At 31.9% G+C, this 19,855-nt stretch overlaps 1 protein-coding gene across 1 annotated transcript; it reads left to right on the top strand.

Annotated features, from left to right (window-relative positions):
* The first annotated feature begins 16,077 nt into the window (after positions 1-16,077).
* On the top strand, positions 16,078-19,051 carry LOC131597445 (hypothetical protein At1g04090-like). The gene is made up of 3 exons (XM_058870143.1): positions 16,078-16,183; positions 17,302-17,406; positions 17,496-19,051. Exons 1-3 carry the CDS (start codon positions 16,078-16,080, stop codon positions 19,046-19,048), a joined length of 1,764 nt encoding a protein of 587 aa, XP_058726126.1. The 3' UTR covers positions 19,049-19,051.
* Positions 19,052-19,855: the final 804 nt, after the last annotated feature.

A 19,855-nucleotide genomic window follows, 5' to 3' on the forward strand; every position in this document is an offset into this window, starting at 1 on the left:
CCACTGTCCAAGTACCAAGGCTTTTTCTTGATGGTCAGAAGACATTCCTGCATTATGTGTTAGTAATCTTTTAGGTACCCATATTTCTTTGGGTCCTTTGTTGTTAGAAACATGATCATTTGATATATTGGTTTTCTTTTTGAAATAACAATGTTTTTCAAGATGATTGGTTTTCTTACAATAACAACATTTTGGTTTGATAATGTTTTTCTCCTGTAAAAGAGTTTTTTCTTTTGTTTGGGTCTTGGTTCTATTTTTATTTGGAAGAAAAAAATTCTCATAAATCATTTGATTTTCAGATTGTTTAAATCCTAATCCAGCTTTATCAAAGACCCCTGATTGAGATCCCATTATTTTTTGAAATGTTTCAGTAGATTTTACAAAGGAGGTTATATCTTTAGTGAGAGTTTCTACTTGATTTTCAAGACTTTCAATTTTATTTTGATTGTTAAGAGGTTTGATTTTTTCATTAATAACTTTCTGATGTAATGCCAGATAAGAATATGCCTTTTGTAACTCCTTAATGGTTTCTAAATGTTTTAAGTTGGATTTTATTAGATCTTCTTTTTCAGTTCTAAGAGTATGAATTTGTTCTTTTTGAAATAAGCATTTTTGAGTTAAGATATTTGAATCTTCTAATAGGTTGTCAAATAAAATTCCTATTTCTTTGCAAGTATAACAGGAGTTTAGTGTACTTACCTCTTCAGAATCGGAGTTAGTCATTAGGCATAAGTTAGCTTCCTCATCATCATCTTCAGAGTTAGAGTTCTCTGAGTCATCCCATTGTGCAAGCATAGATTTCTTTTTAGAGGAAAAATTCCTATGAGTTTTGAGTGGGCATTCTGTTTTGAAGTGTCCAAGTTTGTTGCATCCATAACATGTAATCTTGCTTTTATCAATCTCAGGTTTCTGGTAATCTTTCCTAGGTTGAAATGACTTTCTGTTTTGATTTCTTTTTAAAATCATTTGTTGAATTCTTCTAGAGATTAAAGCCAAATCGTTTTCATCCTCAGATAGAAATCCGGTCTCTTCTTCAAGTATTCCTTGTGAGATGGAGATTTGAGATGCAGAATTAAGAGAGGTTTTAAGAGCTATCATTTTACCTTTTCTTTGTGGTTTATCTTCATTGAGAATACTTTCATGAGCACGAAGAGATCCTATAAGTTCTTCAACTTGTAGAATCTTTAGATCTTTTGCTTGTGAGATAGCTGTTACCATAGGTCTCCAAATCTTTGGGAGACATCTTAGAATTTTTCTAATTCTTTCATGAGCAGAATAAGCTTTTCCCAGTGATCTTAGTTCATTGACAATTATGGTGAATCTAGAGAACATTTCGTCTATGGTTTCTTCTTCCTTCATTTCAAAGGTTTCAAATTTCCTGACTCCTAGATCAATTCTTTCTTCTTTAACATGATTTGTTCCTTCATGATGTATTTTGAGAGCATCCCAGATTTCTTTGGCAGTTGTGCATTCTTCTATCCTGTCGTATTCTTCCCTGCTAAGAGCACATGATAATATAAATTGAGCTTTAGAGTTTAGTAGTACCTTGTCGTTTTCTTCTTTTGTCCATTGTGACTGAATTTTTGGAACTGACGCAACTGTGTCTGTTGCAGTAGTCATTGGTGTGTAGTTTCCATTTTCAACCACAGACCACATGTTGTTATCTTGAGATAGTAGAAACAATCTCATCTTACCTTTCCAGTAGTAGTAGTCAGAACCATTAAAGTAAGGAGGCCTATGTGATGATCCTCCTTCAGCTATAAACTTTGTATCAGCCATTTCCTGTTTGATCGATTAACTCTAACACGGTTAAGTGTTCTGTATATTCAGAGCCCGGAGCTCTGATACCAATTGATGGAATAAGGTGCGACACAACAAGGGGGGTTGGATTGTGTCCCTTTTAAAATTTATCTTAGTATTTAAAAGGTTGCCTTTAATAAGAAGAAAGTGATTAGTAATGTCTTTAGAGATTTAAATAATTAGTGTTAATGTGTGTGATAAATATAGTGTATGAATAATATAAGAACAAGACAATAACTAAAGAACACAAGAAAACTTATCCTGGTTCACCAACTCGGCTAGTCCAGTCCCCACACCCTGTGAGATTATCCTTTATCAAATACTTCTTACAATAGTTTTTTCTTCTATGTATTCTTAGCCTCACCAGGCTTACACTTCTGAATGGTATAGCTTACAGATAGCTTACAAAATGATTGGTTTGTATATCTATGATATACTTTGTGATCTTAGAAGGTTTACAATAAGTTCCTAAATACTCTCCATATGGCAGTGAGTATTTTACTTATAGAATATGTATGATAACTCTAATATATATTTGATCACTATATGGTAGTGAGAGCTAAAGATAATATATAGAGAGTATGATTGCTTTGAGAATAAAGACTTTGGTTTTTCTTTGAATGCTTGTGGATATTTTCGGTGCTTGAGAATGAAGCATAAGTCTTGTATTTATAGAGCAATGCAAAGTGAGAAGGAAGTGCCGAGAGTTTCTCATGAGAAGTGCTGGCAGCTTTGGACTTGGTCTTGGCTTGACTTGGTACTGCTGATAATCTGCAAGTTCTGACATTTGACCATTTCAACAAAGACTTATTCTTGGAAAAGTAAATCTGGAGGAGTAACTCTGGGACGAGTAACTCTGGGACGAGTAACTCTGGGACGAGTAACTCTGGAACACGTAACTCTGGGACTAGTAACTCTGGGACGAGTAACTCTGGAACACGTAATTCTGGAGAGTAACTCTGGGACTGTCATTCTGAAGAGTAACTCTGGGACCATAATTCTGGAGAGTAACTCTGGGACTGTCATTCTGAAGAGTAACTCTGGGACTGTCATTATGAGGAGTAACTCTGGGATCATAATTCTGGAGAGTAACTTGTTTAACTTCTGAGAATCCATATGTTCTTAAAGCTTTGTTCTTTGTCAGCTCAATCTTGAATCATCATTTTAACTCTTTGTTTGATAGAGACCATAAATTATTTAGATGATTAATTGATGAAATCACTTTGGAGTTTCTTTAGATAAAATAGTTTGTAATATTCAAAACATTAACAGAATATGTTTCAACACCAATCACGCGAGGAGAGAGGAAAGCAATTACGCAAGTCATTCAGTAAAGTGTTGTCGCTTTCGTTTTTTTTTTCAAAGAAAGCTTATTCTTTTATTGAATAAATAAATAAATAACTTTAATTTTTAAATAAGTAAATAGTTTTTAGAGTTTAATTGTAGTGCACTGTTAGTGTAAAAAAGTATTACACAGATATCCAATCAAATTAATTTAAAGTGCCAAATTATTTCAGTATTTTAAAATTTAAAGGCTGACTTAATAAGATATATGAATGTTATCGGTTGACAGTGTAAAAATAATTTACACTACCCGTGTACATCCCCTTTTCTCTAGTTTTTATTATCACAGTCAATATTAAAATCCTCTTTTTCTTTTAACTCTGTATCATATTAAAATTAACACAGTAGAAAAATTATGAATTTTTCATTTGAATAAAAATTAGAGAATGCCACCCAATAAGATGATTTAGGAGTAACTAGACATTCATACGACACATTCTCTATTTTCTCTATTTCTAAAAATATTAGAAACTCAAATTATTTTTTTAAAGAAATGGAGAATGTCACCCAGTAAGATGATTTAGGAGTAACCAGACATTCACCCGTGCTATGCTCGGGGATGTCCCATTGAATTATTTAATATTAATGATTTATATTAATGTTTTAAAAACTGAATTGGAGAAAAAACCGTTAAAACATGTGGGTCATGGTTCAATCAGTTCAACCGAATTAATCGTAATTGAACCATATATTAAATTTAAACTAAAAAGTAAATAAATATATTATTAAATATTCTAATAAATTAATTTATATCATAATTTATAAAGTAAAATTCTCAAATAAATACGATAATAATAAAGAAGCTTACAAAATAAGAAGAATACAGTGTAAGACCCAATAATAAATCATAAAATTAGTTAAGGGCCAATATTACATTATTTCTTCTCTTTCTACTTACATTTACATTGTCTTGTGTCTTTCAATTTTATTCTTTATTTTTCATCTATACAATTTTAAGTATTTGCTATAATTAATTTTTTTAGATTTAAACAAATAAATAAAATGAAGTAAAACATAAAAATTATTTTTGATTTTTTGAACCGTCTGGTTCATCAAAACCGGTCCCGATTTTACGGTTATTTCGTTTTTTTGTGGTTGAAACAATTTTATTCCAATTTTATAAACCTAACTGTTTATTGGTCCAAGCCGAACCGAATTAGACAACGGTTCAAGGTGTTAAGATATTGTTTTATTCTTGTTTCTTAATTTAAGGGATTTTATCTAAAATAGGAAAGGTGTAAATAGGAGATTTTTTATTCCTATTTGTTAACTATAATACTGAGATCACAGTTGTAACTCTATGTAATTGGAGGCTATATATTCCTTGTATGTATTCAATGAATATAAATCAAAAAAGGAGAAAAATATTCTTCTCAAAACAAACTTGGTATCAGAGCTAGGCTTAAAACTAGTGCCATGAGCAAATCAGATTCCGAAGATGTTGAAACACCAAAAAGGAATCATGAAGTCTCTACCACTAAGTCTGCTCCTATTATTATTCAACCAGAGAGCTCATCCTTCAATGCAGGGATTATACTCAATGAAACAAATTATGATATGTGGTCTCAGATTATGGAGATGCATCTTGCCGAAAAGGAGAAGTTATCGTTTGTTCGTGGTAACACTCAACCACCCACTGAAAAAGATGATGGATACGAGAAGTGGTTCAATGACAACCAGAAAGTTAAACGGTGGTTGTTGATGTCTATGTCTCCAAATATTATGAAGCGATATATTCGCCTAAAAACTGCGCGAGATATTTGGAAAGCTTTATCAAAAGCCTTTTATGATGGAGCAGATGAATTACAAGTTTACACATTGAATCAAAGGGCTTTCTCTTCCAAACAGAACGGAAAATCAGTTTTTGTTTATTATGGAGAATTGATTGAAATTTTCAGCGAACTGGATCATCGTGACAGGGTGATTATGGAATGCGAAAAAGTTGTTGCTGCTTATCACAAGTCAATTCAATGACAAAGGGTGCACATTTTTCTTGCTGGTTTGGATGGCGAGTTTGAACAGATCCGTGGTGAAATTTTGCGCAAAGATCCTATACCCGAGTTAGAAGAATGTTACTCAATGGTGCGCCGGGAGTCCGTTCGACAAACAACGATGAGCAGAGAAATTGAAAAGTGTGAAGCTTCAGCCATGGTGAGCAGGGACAGAACGAACCATAATGTTTTTTTATCAAAAACAACAAGATCGGACGAGGAACAACTACTTAAAAAACTCCACGGATTCCTCCAAGTCCAACCTTAAATTCTGTTTTAGTTGTCCCATCCTTATATTATAACCTTTTGCCAGTTTCCCAAATTACCACTGCTTTATCTTGTGTTGTGATATTTTGGCCTGAATATTGTGTTTTCAAGGACATTCAAACGAAGTTGACGATTGGTTATGGTACTAGACACGGGAAGCTGTATTACCTGAACTTGGAGTCGCATAGCTCAACTCAGTTACAACAAGCCTTGACAGTAGACTGTTTTGAAGAAAAAGGGAGAAGATCAGAGATTTGGTTATGGCATCGACGTTTGGGGCATACTTCCTTTGGATACCTTAGAAAATTACTTCCTAAGTTATTTAAAAATTTTGATGTTTCAAGTTTCAAGTGTGATATTTGTGAAATTGCAAAGAGTCACCGTGTTTCATTTCCATTAAGCATGAATAAAAGTTCAATTCCTTTTATGCTTATACACTCTGATGTTTGGGGTCCATCAAAGGTGACTACCTTAGGTGGATCCCGATGGTTTGTTACATTTATTGACGATTGTACTAGAATGACTTGGGTATGCTTAATGAAATCCAAAAGTGAAGTTAATTTGTTGTTTCAAAAATTTCATAAAATGATATGTATACAATACAATGTCAAGGTGAGGGTTCTACATAGTGACAATGGGGGAGAATATTTAAGTTCTGAATTTCGGCAGTACTTAGAAGCACAAGGAATTGTGCACCAAAATACTTGTCCCGACACTCCTCAACAAAATGGAGTAGCTGAAAGAAAAAACCGTCATTTGTTGGAAGTTCTCTGCGCTTTATTAATAGAATCTCATATGCCACTGTCTTATTGGGGAGAAGCACTTACCTCTGCGGTCTATTTGATTAATAGGGTTCCTTCTAGCACTATTGATTTTCAAACACCATTACAGGTCCTTGCTGAAGCAGTTATTGCACCAACTATCCCAAACTTGACTCTTCATGTATTTGGTTGTGTAGCATATGTGCATCTTCATAAGCATCAGCGAAACAAACTAGCTCCTCGTGCAATGAGATGTGTCTTTGTAGGATACACTTCCCATAAAAAATGATACCGATGTTATCACCCTCCAAGTAAGTGAATGTTTATTTCGTTAGATATTGTTTTCCATGAAGACTCCATGTATTTTTCTTATGAGTCAGACCTACAGGGGGAAAAACAAAAGGAAGTTCTAACTCTAGATAATGATATTCAAGTACATGAGGAAATATAACTAACACCACAAGAAATGGGAGGCAGTATTAGTGATGATAATCAAGAAATGGAAATAGAGGTCCCATTATCCTCTGAGAAATCAGCAGCATCACAAGCTCTTGAAGAAGAAATTGAAGTAATAGGTAATGAAGATGTACCACCCCAAGAAGTTGAATACGTACCTAACCAATCATCAGTCGACGATGCCCTTGATTTAGTGTTTGAACCATCTAGAAAGCAACTTCCATCACGACACAATAGAGGTATTCCTAAATCTAGTTATGAACCTGAAATTTCTAATAAAACTAGATACCCAATGAACCATTATGTTTCTAACCATCGTTTGTCAGAATCAAACCAGTCATTTGCAAATCAATTATCTATTGTATCTATTCCTAACAATGTGCAGGAAGCCTTACTGGACCCAAGGTGGAGAGCATCTATGAATGAGGATATGAAGTCCTTAAATAAGAATAATACTTGGGAACTTGTTGACAGACCACCAGGAAAGAAAGTAGTTGGATGTTGATGGGTTTATACAGTTAAATACAATGCAGATGGTACGATAGAGCGCTTCAAAGCAAGGTTGGTGGCTAAGGGATATACCTAAACCTACAGAGTCGACTATATAGACACATTTGCACCTGTAGCTAAAGTCAATACAATCTGAGTTTTGTTATCTCTAGCAGCAAACTTGGATTGGCCATTACAACAATTCGATGTGAAGAATGCATTTCTTCACGGAGAATTATCTGAAGAAGTCTACACGGAACCCCCTTCGGGGTGCAAGATACCAGAAACATATGATAAAAGTGTGTGTAAGTTGAAGAAGTCATTATATGGCCTAAAACAATCTCCAAGAGCATGGTTTGGAAGGTTCACAAAATCTATGAAAGAGTTTGGTTATGGTCAAAGTAATGCAGACCACACTTTATTCATAAAAAACCAGCAAGGTAAAATCACTGCACTTATTGTTTATGTTGATGACATGGTAGTTACCAGGAATGATGATGAAGAAAGAAAAGCCCTTCAAAGCTACTTATCTAAAGAATTTGAAATGAAAGATCTTGGCCCCTTAAAATATTTCCTTGGTATTGAAGTGTCTAGATCAACTAAAGGAATTTTTTTGTCTCAAATAAAATATACTTTAGATTTGTTGGAGGAAACTGGTATGTCAGCTTGTCAGCCAATTGATACACCTCTTGATGGAGGACTAAAATTGTTTGTTGAACCTAACCAAGTTCCAGTTGATAAAGGGAGATATCAAAGACTTGTAGGAAGGTTAATGTATCTAGCACATACAAGTCCAGACCTTGCTTATGCATTGAGTGTTATAAGTCAATTCATGCATAATCCTGGAGAACATCATATGAATGCAGTCATGCGTATTTTGAGATATTCGAAATCAGCTCCAGGAAAGGGAATTTTGTTTGAAAAATTTGAAAATAATCAAAGTGTAAGAGTATATATTGATGCCGATTGGGCTGGATCTTTAGACGATAGAAAATCTACCTCAGGTTACTTTACCTTTGTAGGAGGTAACCTTGTCACATGGAGAAGCAAAAAACAAAATGTTGTTGCACGCTCCACTGTAACACCCCAATTCTACCCAAAGAATTTAGGCAAGAAAATATCAGAGTGTTAAAATTTTATACAACACAATTAGGATGTTACACTAAGTAACCAAACAAACACCTAGAAAACAAACGGACATCAGCGATGCCAAAAGCATACAACACCTGTCAATAAAACGATACATAACACATGGAAGATATGAACATATATATATATATATATATATATATATATATATACGTATAGCTCTCACTCTCAACAAGGAGTTTTCCAAAATAAGGTGTTTACAATACACATCAGCACTTTATCACATATACATGTTCAAAATAGTTGTGTACAAATAAATAACAATAGACTCCCGACTACCCGGTGTTAAGTATCAGAGCAACCGACAAGACCAACTGAAGAACTACCTCTTCCAAAAGACTCCCAAAGCGGCTAATCTGCAGGATGTCACTCAAGCATCAAATCAGCAGAAGGGTGAGTATATAGTTCATTACGAATAAGTATAATATATGTAGCGACTAAAACACAATTAATCAAAATACAACACACGGATCAACATAATATCTCAAGAATAAAAGTCACGACAATCCACTCATTCAACCACAATCGATATATAAGTAATGCGACACATGAATGATAACATAAATTATAAAGACAGACAATGATGAATGAGACTCGACTATGCATATGCATGTGGTACCAAATTCGGAGTAAGCTCCTCCTTGTTATTATGACAAATACACCTGACCGAGCATTATGCTGGGACTTTATTCCACTCAGGAAGCCCGCAGGCTATCGTCATCGAGCATGTAGCTCCCACTGATGACCTCTTTCCACTCAGGCTAATATACCGTTACCGAGCATTAAGCTCCTACTGGTAACCAATGCCCGCAGGCCATCTGTTAACAGCATTCCGCCATTAACGTATTGAAATGTTATGATGCACAAATATATGACTCTATTACATGACAACAACATCATCAACAATATAACACGATCATACACTCACGTTACATCGTTTATATTCTATCCAAAAGGATACATCACCAATTAATAACATCGTTATCAATTACATCACACCATAATTACCACACAGGCATTAATAAGCACACAACACACATTCACTGTCAAAACATACTGGCCACATTGGCATAAATGATCGCATATTTGCATCACATCAAATTAATATTGGCCATCGGCCCACAACTTCATCAATACATCAACAACAAGTTGTAATAACAACAATTCAACAATGATAATACATCATTCTCATAACAACAATTACTTGCCATAAGGCCACACATCATGTTAACAACAAACAACCAAACATTGTCACATATCAAGAATGAACATTCATTAATACATAACACATACGAACATGATTTCATGTTAATCCACACATAAACAACAATTGCAACCAAGCACTATGATTATCTACCAATCATATCGCGCATATAAACAATTATGTGTTTTTATCAACAACTCCTCATAACCAATTAATCACAAGCTAACCAAACCTATACCATCATATAGAACATCCAATTATCTTTCTAATGTTTCAAACGACACATAAAACAAACACCAAGTTAAAAGATACGACTTTCAAAGTTTGGAAAACATAAACATACTTCATATGTTAACCCTACTTAGTTCTACCACTAACTCCTAATAAAAATAATAGGAGACTACATCATATGAATCATTTCATTAAATCTTAGTGTAGATTATTGCCTTAGCTTTCCAACGCTTCGAACGGCGACAAAATCGGAGTTACGGATCAAAAGTTATGACCGTTACAAATTCTGTCAAAAATTGGAAAAAGTAGTAGGTCAACGCATGGAAATCATAGGTCGACGCATTGAACTCCTGCCACCCTCGGGTATGCGCACGCTGACCCAATAGGTCGACGCATTCATCAGAAAACCCAGATTTTTTCCTTTTAGGCTACACAGGTCGACACAAATCTCTGTGTAGGTCGACCTAAGCTTCGTAGAAACCCTAAAATCACCATTTCCACCAACCAAACTCTTATAAACACTTCTCTAACACATTTACATCATTATAACATCAATATAACACACACATGCCATTTAAAAAACATAACATTCAACTTTCATGGTTAATTCATTAATCTCTCTCAAACCTAACATTTTCTTACAAAACAAGAAAAAATGGAAGATATGGAAAGGATGAAGAAGATGAACAAGAACAATTATATAAACCATACAAATGCATAATAAACGACATACTCCCCCTTACCTTGGATTTGTTCTTGGATCAAGGTTTGTTTTGATCTCCACAAAATCTCTTTTCCTCTTCTTCTTCTTCTTCTTCTTCTTCTCTTTCTCTCTTCCTTTTCCTTTTCTTCTTTTCTGTTTTTCTTCTTCTTTCTTTCTATCCTTTTTCCCCTTCTTATCTTTTCTCCCACAAATATCTCTTAGCCACTTAACAAAATATCTCACTTTCCGATCCAAACTCAATTGCTCAGAAAAACCCCAAAATGCAGAATATTACCTTAATAATATTTCCAGTACCAAAAATATGAAAACCTTCAATTAAATATTAGTCCGTCATCCCGAACTAATACCGACATAAATGACTCCAAAAACGGTAAAATTCCAATAAACGTCACAAACGTCCAAATTAAGCATATACTTATTTTTCCGGGCGTTACATCCACCGCAGAGGCTGAATTTAAAGGAATGGCACTCGGGTTATGTGAAGCATTATGGTTAAAATTACTCCTCTCCGATTTGGGATATCCGCCGAAACTGCCAATTCTGCTATATTGTGACAATGAGGTTGTATGTGACATAGCTCATAATCCGGTTCAACATGATCGTACCAAACATGTGGAAGTAGACAGATTTTTCATCAAGGAAAAATTGGATGAAAAGATATTGGAGTTACCTATGATTCGACCAGAGGATCAATTGTCTGATATTCTAACTAAAGCAGTTTCAAGTCAAGTGTTCTCAAAGGTTGTGAGCAAGTTGGGCATGTGGGATATCTATGCACCAACTTGAGGGGGACTGTTAAGATATTGTTTTATTCTTGTTTCTTAATTTAAGGGATTTTATCTAAAATAGGAAAGGTGTAAATAGGAGATTTTTTATTCCTATTTGTTAACTATAATACTGGGATCACAGCTGTAACTCTATGTAATTGGAGGCTATATATTCCTTGTATGTATTCAATGAATATAAATAAAAAAAAGAAAAATATTCTTCTCAAAACAAACTCAAGGTTCAACCGGGTTAACCGGGAGGTTCAATCTGGATTTTAAAACATTGGTTAATATAGTTTGAAAAATAAATTTAAAACATGTTATAAATATATTTTATATTAGTTATGTATTTAATTTAAAATAAAAGTTAAAGTGAATATAATTAATAAATAAGAAAAATTTACCATCTATATGTAATACATGTGGCATTCTCAATTGAATAATAAAAGAAGTAAAAAATATATAAAATTTTGAAATTAAAATTGAAAAAAAAAAAAAAAAGATAAATAAAAAATTTGTAGAGGTCAGTAAAATAAATTACAGTGAAATAAATTGCAACATATAAGTAAATTTAGAAGTATAGAATTAGTTTGTAACCCTTAATTTATACAACATCTAGGTATATAATTAATTTTTAACCCTTAATTTACTCAACATCTAGATATGAGTTTTGTTAAAAATATATAGTTAGTGGAATTAGTGAGGTTTTTTGATAGATAATGATGGAGTTAGTGGAGTTATCAATTAGTAGTTATTAATTTTATTAAGTAAAACAGAAATTGTAAAATAATTTAATAATTATTAAATTAATATAATTTTGACAGGAAAAATTGGTGAGAAAAGTAGTAGAATTATAATTTAGTATGATAATTAACGCAAGTTCTTCTGTCAAAAAACACAAGTTCTAGTTTTCTAAGGAATTCTCTTTCTAATATCACCCAAGATTCATTGTTTACTGTGTAAAAAAGAGAGAAAGATGACCATGGTTTATGGTTAGTCTTAGTTTTTTTTTTACAAAAAGAAATTCAACTCTATCATTGAACAACAAAGGTTCAATCATATTAAAAAACTAGGGGTGTAATCGGATCGGTTTGGACCGATTTTTGGTAAAAAAAATGTCCGAACCAATAATATCTTCATCAATTTGGTTTGATTCGGTTTTTAACATTTTTCAAAAATGGAACCGAACCAAACTAATCGGTTTGGTTCGATTTGGGTTGGTTCGGTTGATTGGTTTTTAATATTTTTTTCAAATATTATATTCATCAATGTAATTTTCAATATTGTATTTTTCGGTATATTTTATGCTATTAATTTTTTAAAATAATATATTTCATGTTATTTATTTCATGCTCTAATGTTTCAAACAACTTACAAGTTGCACTTAATCCATATATGAAACAATGACATAGTTTTATTGCATAATGAAATAAATTCACTATAAAAGTTGAATCTTGACATCGGAATGTTGGAAATAGATTTAAAAGTTTAACAAATAGAACACAGAAAAAAACACACATCAATTAACATGTCTCCGCCTTAAATATACATAAAAACTATTTTGTAACAAGACTAGGAGTTTTGTTGAAGAAGAAATCAGAAAGGTAAAAACAAATATGAAAATTAACGAAGAGAATTTGAACCCGAAGAAGGATACCATAACATATCATAGTGGCGATAGTGAGAGCAACATTTGAGGTAGACAACTATAGAAGTAGTTTAGTGAAAGCAAGTTTTTGTGACTTATGATTTTTACTTTATATGTTTTGGAGTTTAGTTGCAAATGCGTATTTTGCTTAAAGGAAGAAAGTGAAAACACAGATGGAGAATGGTTGGAAAGGTACAAAATTTGAGCTTAATGAAGGGTGAAATAAAGGATTTAGAGCGTAATTATTTCCATTGGTTCGGTTCATCGATTTGGCGGTTCCTAAAAACTAAAACCGAGAACCGAACCAAACCACATCGGTTTTTATAAAACCGAACCATAAACAATCGGTTTTATTTCGGTTTGAATTGGTTTGGATTGTCGGTTTAATTGGTTTTTTCTGATCCGCTTACACCCCTAAAAAAACTACACTTAGTCCAAGAATCGGCCGCCTTAGCTATGGAGTGGACTACTGAATTAGCTTGGCGTTTAACAAACTTTACCGCAAAGTTATGGAAATTATGCAACAAACTCCGAATGGAGGAAATGATAAGTAAATTAAGACAAACAGGTATGATTGATGTAAATAGCTTGAGTCGTTATTTAGGAGTCGCTCTCAAATATGACATTCACCAAGTGCATATCTATAGCGCTTTGGATTGCCTCTTTGAGGGCCAATGCTTCCGCTTCAAGAATTGGGTAGGATTCAAAATCCCAAGCTGCTCACGCGAACACAAAATTCCCCATATGATCTTTCACACACCAACCCCTATTTGTAGTACCCCGAGAAATATTGAAACCGGCATCTACGTTGCATTTCAAAATCCCTTCCAACGGCGGGCTCCAGTTTGTATTTATTGAGGGAAGGTGCTCTGTTACTCTATTATCTTGAGCCTTCAACCAATCTTGCCAACTACAAAGAGCATGTAACCCAAGTGTAGAATAAACCTCACACTCATTATTTCAAACCATGTTATTACGGTTTTTCTAAAAAAATTTCAATCATAACCACAACTCTTCCCGCCACCAACGAATTCTCCCTACTACAAATATCATAGATCATATATATAACATTATGAAAAGAAAGCTTACGGGGATTAACAATATGATCATAACTTGCACTTTGCCAACACTGACTTGTAACATTGCAATCGGAAAAAAACATGCTACGAATCCTCCACGAGTTGGTCGCAAAGCGGACACATAGCCAGACAAATAACATAATGTTGTTGCAACCTCACTCTTATGGGGAAGGAAATCCCTACAAACCCTCCAAAGAAGATGCTTCACTCTAGGGGGTGCCTTGATATTCCAAAGATTACTGCAATCTCCATCCACCCCATGAAAAGCCAAAGACCCTTGTTCCTTTCTCCATAACCTGTACCCCGACCGAACACTATAACACCCATTTTACTCCTCTTTCCAATTCCACTTGTCTTCAATCGCATCATCAACTTAGGGAACTTGAAGGATATCATTCTCTACGACGTGATCAAACACTGCCCGAACTAATGAGGCATTCCAAAATTTCCCATTAGGTGACAAGAAAATGAATTTACGTATTTGTATCTTCAAAAAACTAAAAAAAATAGACTAAATTACCTCTAGGGTCCTTTAAGTTATTTAATTGTAACAAATCAGTTCTTTATGCTTTTTTCGCTACATATGAGTTATTTATATTTTTTTCGCTACATGTGGGTCATTTATGTTAACTAATGTCTGCATCATTGACCTTTTTCCCAAACTCCTTTTCAAAAAATGCCAAAGTGGCACTAATGATACAAATATATCACTTAACATAGGTCAAAGACCATCATTGAATCCTATAATAAAATTTTCAGAATTTTTTTAGTGCATAAAAGTGTTTTTAAACTAATTGAAATGCACGCAAAATAAAAAATTAAAAAATAATAAAAACAGAAAATAAAATTCTCATAAAATTACACTAAGTATAAAATGAAAAGAAATATTTTAAGACATTTTTTCATAATTTTTGAACAAAAACAAATTTAATGTAAAATTTAAAAATTAAAATAAAATTAATAAAACAAAATAAAGCATAAAAAAATATCAAACGAAAAGAACATAAAGGATTGCACCATTGAATCAAATTTCAAATACTTTCCTTATGATAATTTAGCCCAAAAAATAAAAGTCACAACTTCTTGTGATAAAGTGAAGAACAGGACTCTACCACAAAAAAAAAAGGTGAAGAACTGGAGTTTTATAAAAAAAAGGTGAAGAAGAGTCACATATTACTTTTTATATTTGATTGTAATTTTACACCTACATTATGTGATCTAATGGTTAAAATTTAGAGTGAGAATGAGAAAGAGATTTTTAAAAAATAATTTTTGTTATATATAAAAAAAATTGATTTTTTTGGTAAAAAACATGATCCAATCTATTAAAAAGAATTCAACTAATAAAATATGACACATTGAATTTTTAAAAAGAATTGGATGGATTGATCCAATCTATTAAGTATTTTTTGTTTGTTTGATGAATAGATGGATGAATATTCTTAGTCGATTTGATTGTCACTCTAGTATTTAGACATCATGTGTTAAAGTAATTTATTCAAATAGTTTTTCTTTAATTAAGAACACTAACTTCACGAGTTATAATTTTTTAGGTGTAATTTTTATTAATTTTTAATAAAAATATAATAAGTGTATATTTTTTTTTAATTTTTTTATTTTTACTTATTAAATAATATTTAAATATATTTTTTGTATTTTTATTAAAAAATAATAAGAATTACACCTAATGAATTATCCCCAAATTTTGCCCGCTGACTCAAATCTCAAGTAAGTGATTGAGCATATCTAGTATTAAACAAATTTCCATCATAAAAACGGATATTCTCTTGACTTTTTTTTTGGTCTCATTTTGACTCAACGTTGTATATAGTGTATTTTATAGTAAATAATATTCTATTACATCACTCTTTTAAAATTCGTCTTTATCTTCATACCTTTAATTAGAAAAAGACATAATCTTCTATTTAGAAATTTACCAAAATATGTATAAATACCTTTTAAAAAAATTTAATATAAATTTAATAATAAGGGACAGAGTGAGTACCTATCCCAAAATCCAACACAATCCCAGTTATATTTATAGGGAAGAGGTGACTATTAAACAATATCAAACCACTTTTGGTGCAAACATCGTTAAGCAAAAGTGGGTTGTGTTAAACCTTAGACCTTTGATGTGTGTTTGTGTGTGAACATAAAGGACTATATAATGGGTATAAATTATGTGGGGATTATATGTGTTTGTGTTGTGTTTTTCATGGCAATTGAAGCAACGACGGTTGTTCCTAGAACTGCACCCATGGATCAATTTTCAGGTACTTTTCTTCTCTCATTGTTACTTATTTTTCATTTTCAAGTTTGTTTATTATATTTTGGTCATATTTTTCTTGTTTTGATCACAGCTTGTGCATTGTGTTATCTAGGGCTGGAAATGAGTTGAGTCGAGTTGAATTCGCCTCAGCTCAGTTCGACTCATTAAGAATTGAAAGAGTTCGAGTTCGAGTTCGAGTTTATAACGATTTATTTTTCAACTCAAACTCGACTCGTTAAAAATTGACCGAGTTTTAGTTTGAGTTCGAGATTAACACAGATTTTTTTCCAGTTCAAACTCGACTTGTTAAAAATTCACGAAGATCTCGATTTAACTCGTTAGATTTATCTGGTTAGGTTCAACTCACTTTTTTATATATATATATATATATATATATATATATATATATATATATATATATATATATATATATATATATATATATATATATATATATATATATATAATTGATGTTTTAAATTAATATTTCTTATAATTGACGTTTTATAACTTGATCTTAGTTCTAAATTAATGTTTTATTTTTTTATTAAAAAAATGTTAATTAGTTATTTTATATAAAATGTTATATGAATAAGTTGGTACAAGTCTCACTACTTGTTAGATTTAATTGAAAAAAATTATCTTCTAAAAGAATTATATATTTTTTAAAATTAACTACTAATTTTATAAAATCTTAAGTCAAACTTTTTTGACTGAAAATTTGTAAATTAACAAAACCATATATTAAATAAATAATATAATAAGTTTATAAAATTCATTAATACTACAAATTTTTAATTTTCTTAAAATAATACCATGAATAAATTTATTTTATATGATAGATAAGTTATAAAAATATAAAATAAATATTAGGTGTAAAAGTAATATTGTGGTAAATAATTATGTTTATTTGTATATTTCATATTATCATAGTTTTTAATAAAAAATAATTATAAAATACTTAACTTTAATATTTCTTAGTTTATAAAATAGAAAATTTATATTTATGTTTTAAATTAATTTATAATACTAATTTTTTAATTTAATATTAAATTATTTGTATTTAATTTTTAGAATTATAATTTATTACATTCTAATTGTCTCAAGTGTTCTTGTTTGCAGAGAATAAGAAAGTATTGAATAAAACTGAAGCGGAATTCCAATCCCGCTCTCGCCCAATTGACTACACATTCAAGCTTCCAATTACTACTACTTCTTGGCCAGAAGGTATACATTACCTATTATCATATTCTATCATCTTTGTGATGTAATTTTATGAAATGTATAATCAGCTAGTTTTGAATTGCAACATGCAGGTAACGGTTTTGCTGGCGGAGTACTCGACGTCGGTGGGTTACAACTGTCTCAAGTATCAACATTCAACAAAGTTTGGGGCGTCTACGATGGTGGCCAGGACGATAAAGGAGCCTCAGTGTACGAACCGAAAGATATACCTGACGGGTTCTCTATGTTAGGTAGCTACAGCCAACCTAACAACAAACCTCTTTTTGGATATGTTCTTGTTGCAAAGGATATTTCTTCAAGTACAAGTAATGGCACTTTGAAGCCACCAACTGATTACGTGATTCTATTTAACACCTCATCACTCTCGTCTAATCAAGATTCTACTTTGTATATTTGGCTACCATCACCGCCTGATGGTTATAAAGCAATAGGCCATGTTGTCACCACAACACCAGACAAACCTTCGCTCAGCAAAGTCATGTGTGTCAGATCAGATCTCACAGAACAATGTGATTTTTCTGCATGGATTTGGGGAGTCAATGATAATAATATTTATGATGTTACACCAAACATTAGAGGAACTCAAGGTCACGGTATTCGTGCCGGAACCTTCGTTGGCCATTTTGGGCTAGGTGATAATACTATTCCTCCATCTGTTTCATGTTTGAAGAACCTTAATCCCATTTCAAAAATCATGCCTAATGAGAAACAAATCGAGGCAATACTTCAAGTTTACTCTCCTTATCTATTCCTACATTCCGACGAAGAGTATTTACCTTCTTCGGTTAATTGGTTTTTCTCCAATGGAGCATTACTATACAAGAAAGGTGATGAATCACATCCTGTTCCAATACAACAAAATGGCACTAACCTTCCTCAAGATCCCACCTATGATGATGCTTATTGGATAGACCTACCTGTTGATGATGAAAACAAAGAAAAGGTCAAACATGGAAATCTTGAGAATGCTGAATCTTATGTACATGTGAAACCAATGTTTGGAGGAACATTCACTGATTTTGCGATGTGGATATTTTACCCCTTCAATGGACCTGGAAGAGCAAAAGTAAAATTTATAAATATTAAATTAGGGAAAATAGGTCAACACGTTGGTGATTGGGAGCATGTGACATTAAGGGTAAGTAATTTGGATGGTAAACTATGGCAAATGTATTTCTCACAACATAGTAGTGGTTCATGGGTTGATTCATCTCAAATTGAGTTCCGAAATGACGCAACAAATAAACCTATTATTTATGCTTCATTGCATGGCCATGCAACATATCCACATGAAGGTCTTGTTCTACTAGGCAAAAATGATGTAGGCGTAAGAGATGATACTGATAAAAGTGATAATGTTATGGATATGGGAAAATTTGTATTGGTTTCAGCAGATTATTTAGGGTCTGTTAAGGAGCCATCATGGTTGAATTTTTTTAGAGAATGGGGTCCAACAGTTAACTATAAACTAGATGATGAATTGAAAAACTTGGTGAAGGTTTTGCCTGGGAAGCTAAAAGATGTTTTTGAAAACATTATTAAGGGTTTACCAAAAGAAGTACTTGGAGAGGAAGGACCAACAGGCCCAAAAGTAAAGAATAGTTGGAATGGTGAAGAGGTTTGAATTTGGTGGAATTTTAGTTATATTTATTCTTATAAAGTTTAAAATTTAATAAAAATAATTGTATAAGAAATTATTGAGTTTTTTAATAAATAAATGAATTAAATAGCATTCAACTTATTGAGGTTTAACTTATATTTATAATCAACTTAATTTGTATTGTCGCTTTAATATTTCAATTTTATTTATGTCACATCACTCAAATCCGTTGTAAATAATGATTATGTGAAAAAAAAGAAAAGATTTATATTGCTTTCGTTTGTAATTTACCATTAAAATAACTAAATAATCCTATTAACAATGTGAAGCATTATCAATATAGTCTTTTAAGTATCACAATTATAAATGTGTTCTTAAGTATTTAAAAAAAAATTATAGACTAAATTAGTTAATTTAAAATTTATTTTTAGTTACCAAAAATACAAACAATAACATATTTGCATACTAAAACGAAAAAATAAAAAGAATCATTTTTGTTGAAATATGTGAGAAAACCTTTGTTGATAAAGAAAAATAAAATATATTTTGATATTGTCAAAAATTATAAAGTCGAAAAGGAGCAAAAATATATGGTTTAGGCGATTCGCGGATTTCGAGTTTAACCGATTCAGTTTGCAGATCCGTCATATAATGTTAGAATATTGAATATATATTAATTTAGAAATATTCAAAATTAATATAAAATATATTATAAAATATTTATAGTATTTTATTCTAATAATTAGTGAGTTGTGTTTTGTGCTTTGTATGTTGGGTTTTAGTAATTATAAATATGTATCTCTTCAGAGTTTTACAGGGTGACAATCTTAG

This window comes from Vicia villosa, linkage group LG4, assembly GCF_029867415.1.
Source record: "Vicia villosa cultivar HV-30 ecotype Madison, WI linkage group LG4, Vvil1.0, whole genome shotgun sequence".
Taxonomy (NCBI): domain Eukaryota; kingdom Viridiplantae; phylum Streptophyta; class Magnoliopsida; order Fabales; family Fabaceae; genus Vicia; species Vicia villosa.

Excerpts from the sequence above, each read along its gene's own strand:
- LOC131597445 (XM_058870143.1), top strand. The coding sequence starts at position 16,078 with ATGGGTATAAATTATGTGGGGATTATATGTGTTTGTGTTGTGTTTTTC. Across the intron at positions 16,184-17,301 it reads ACCCATGGATCAATTTTCAG|AGAATAAGAAAGTATTGAAT; the intron begins GTACTTTTCTTC and ends TCTTGTTTGCAG. Across the intron at positions 17,407-17,495 it reads TACTACTTCTTGGCCAGAAG|GTAACGGTTTTGCTGGCGGA; the intron begins GTATACATTACC and ends TGCAACATGCAG.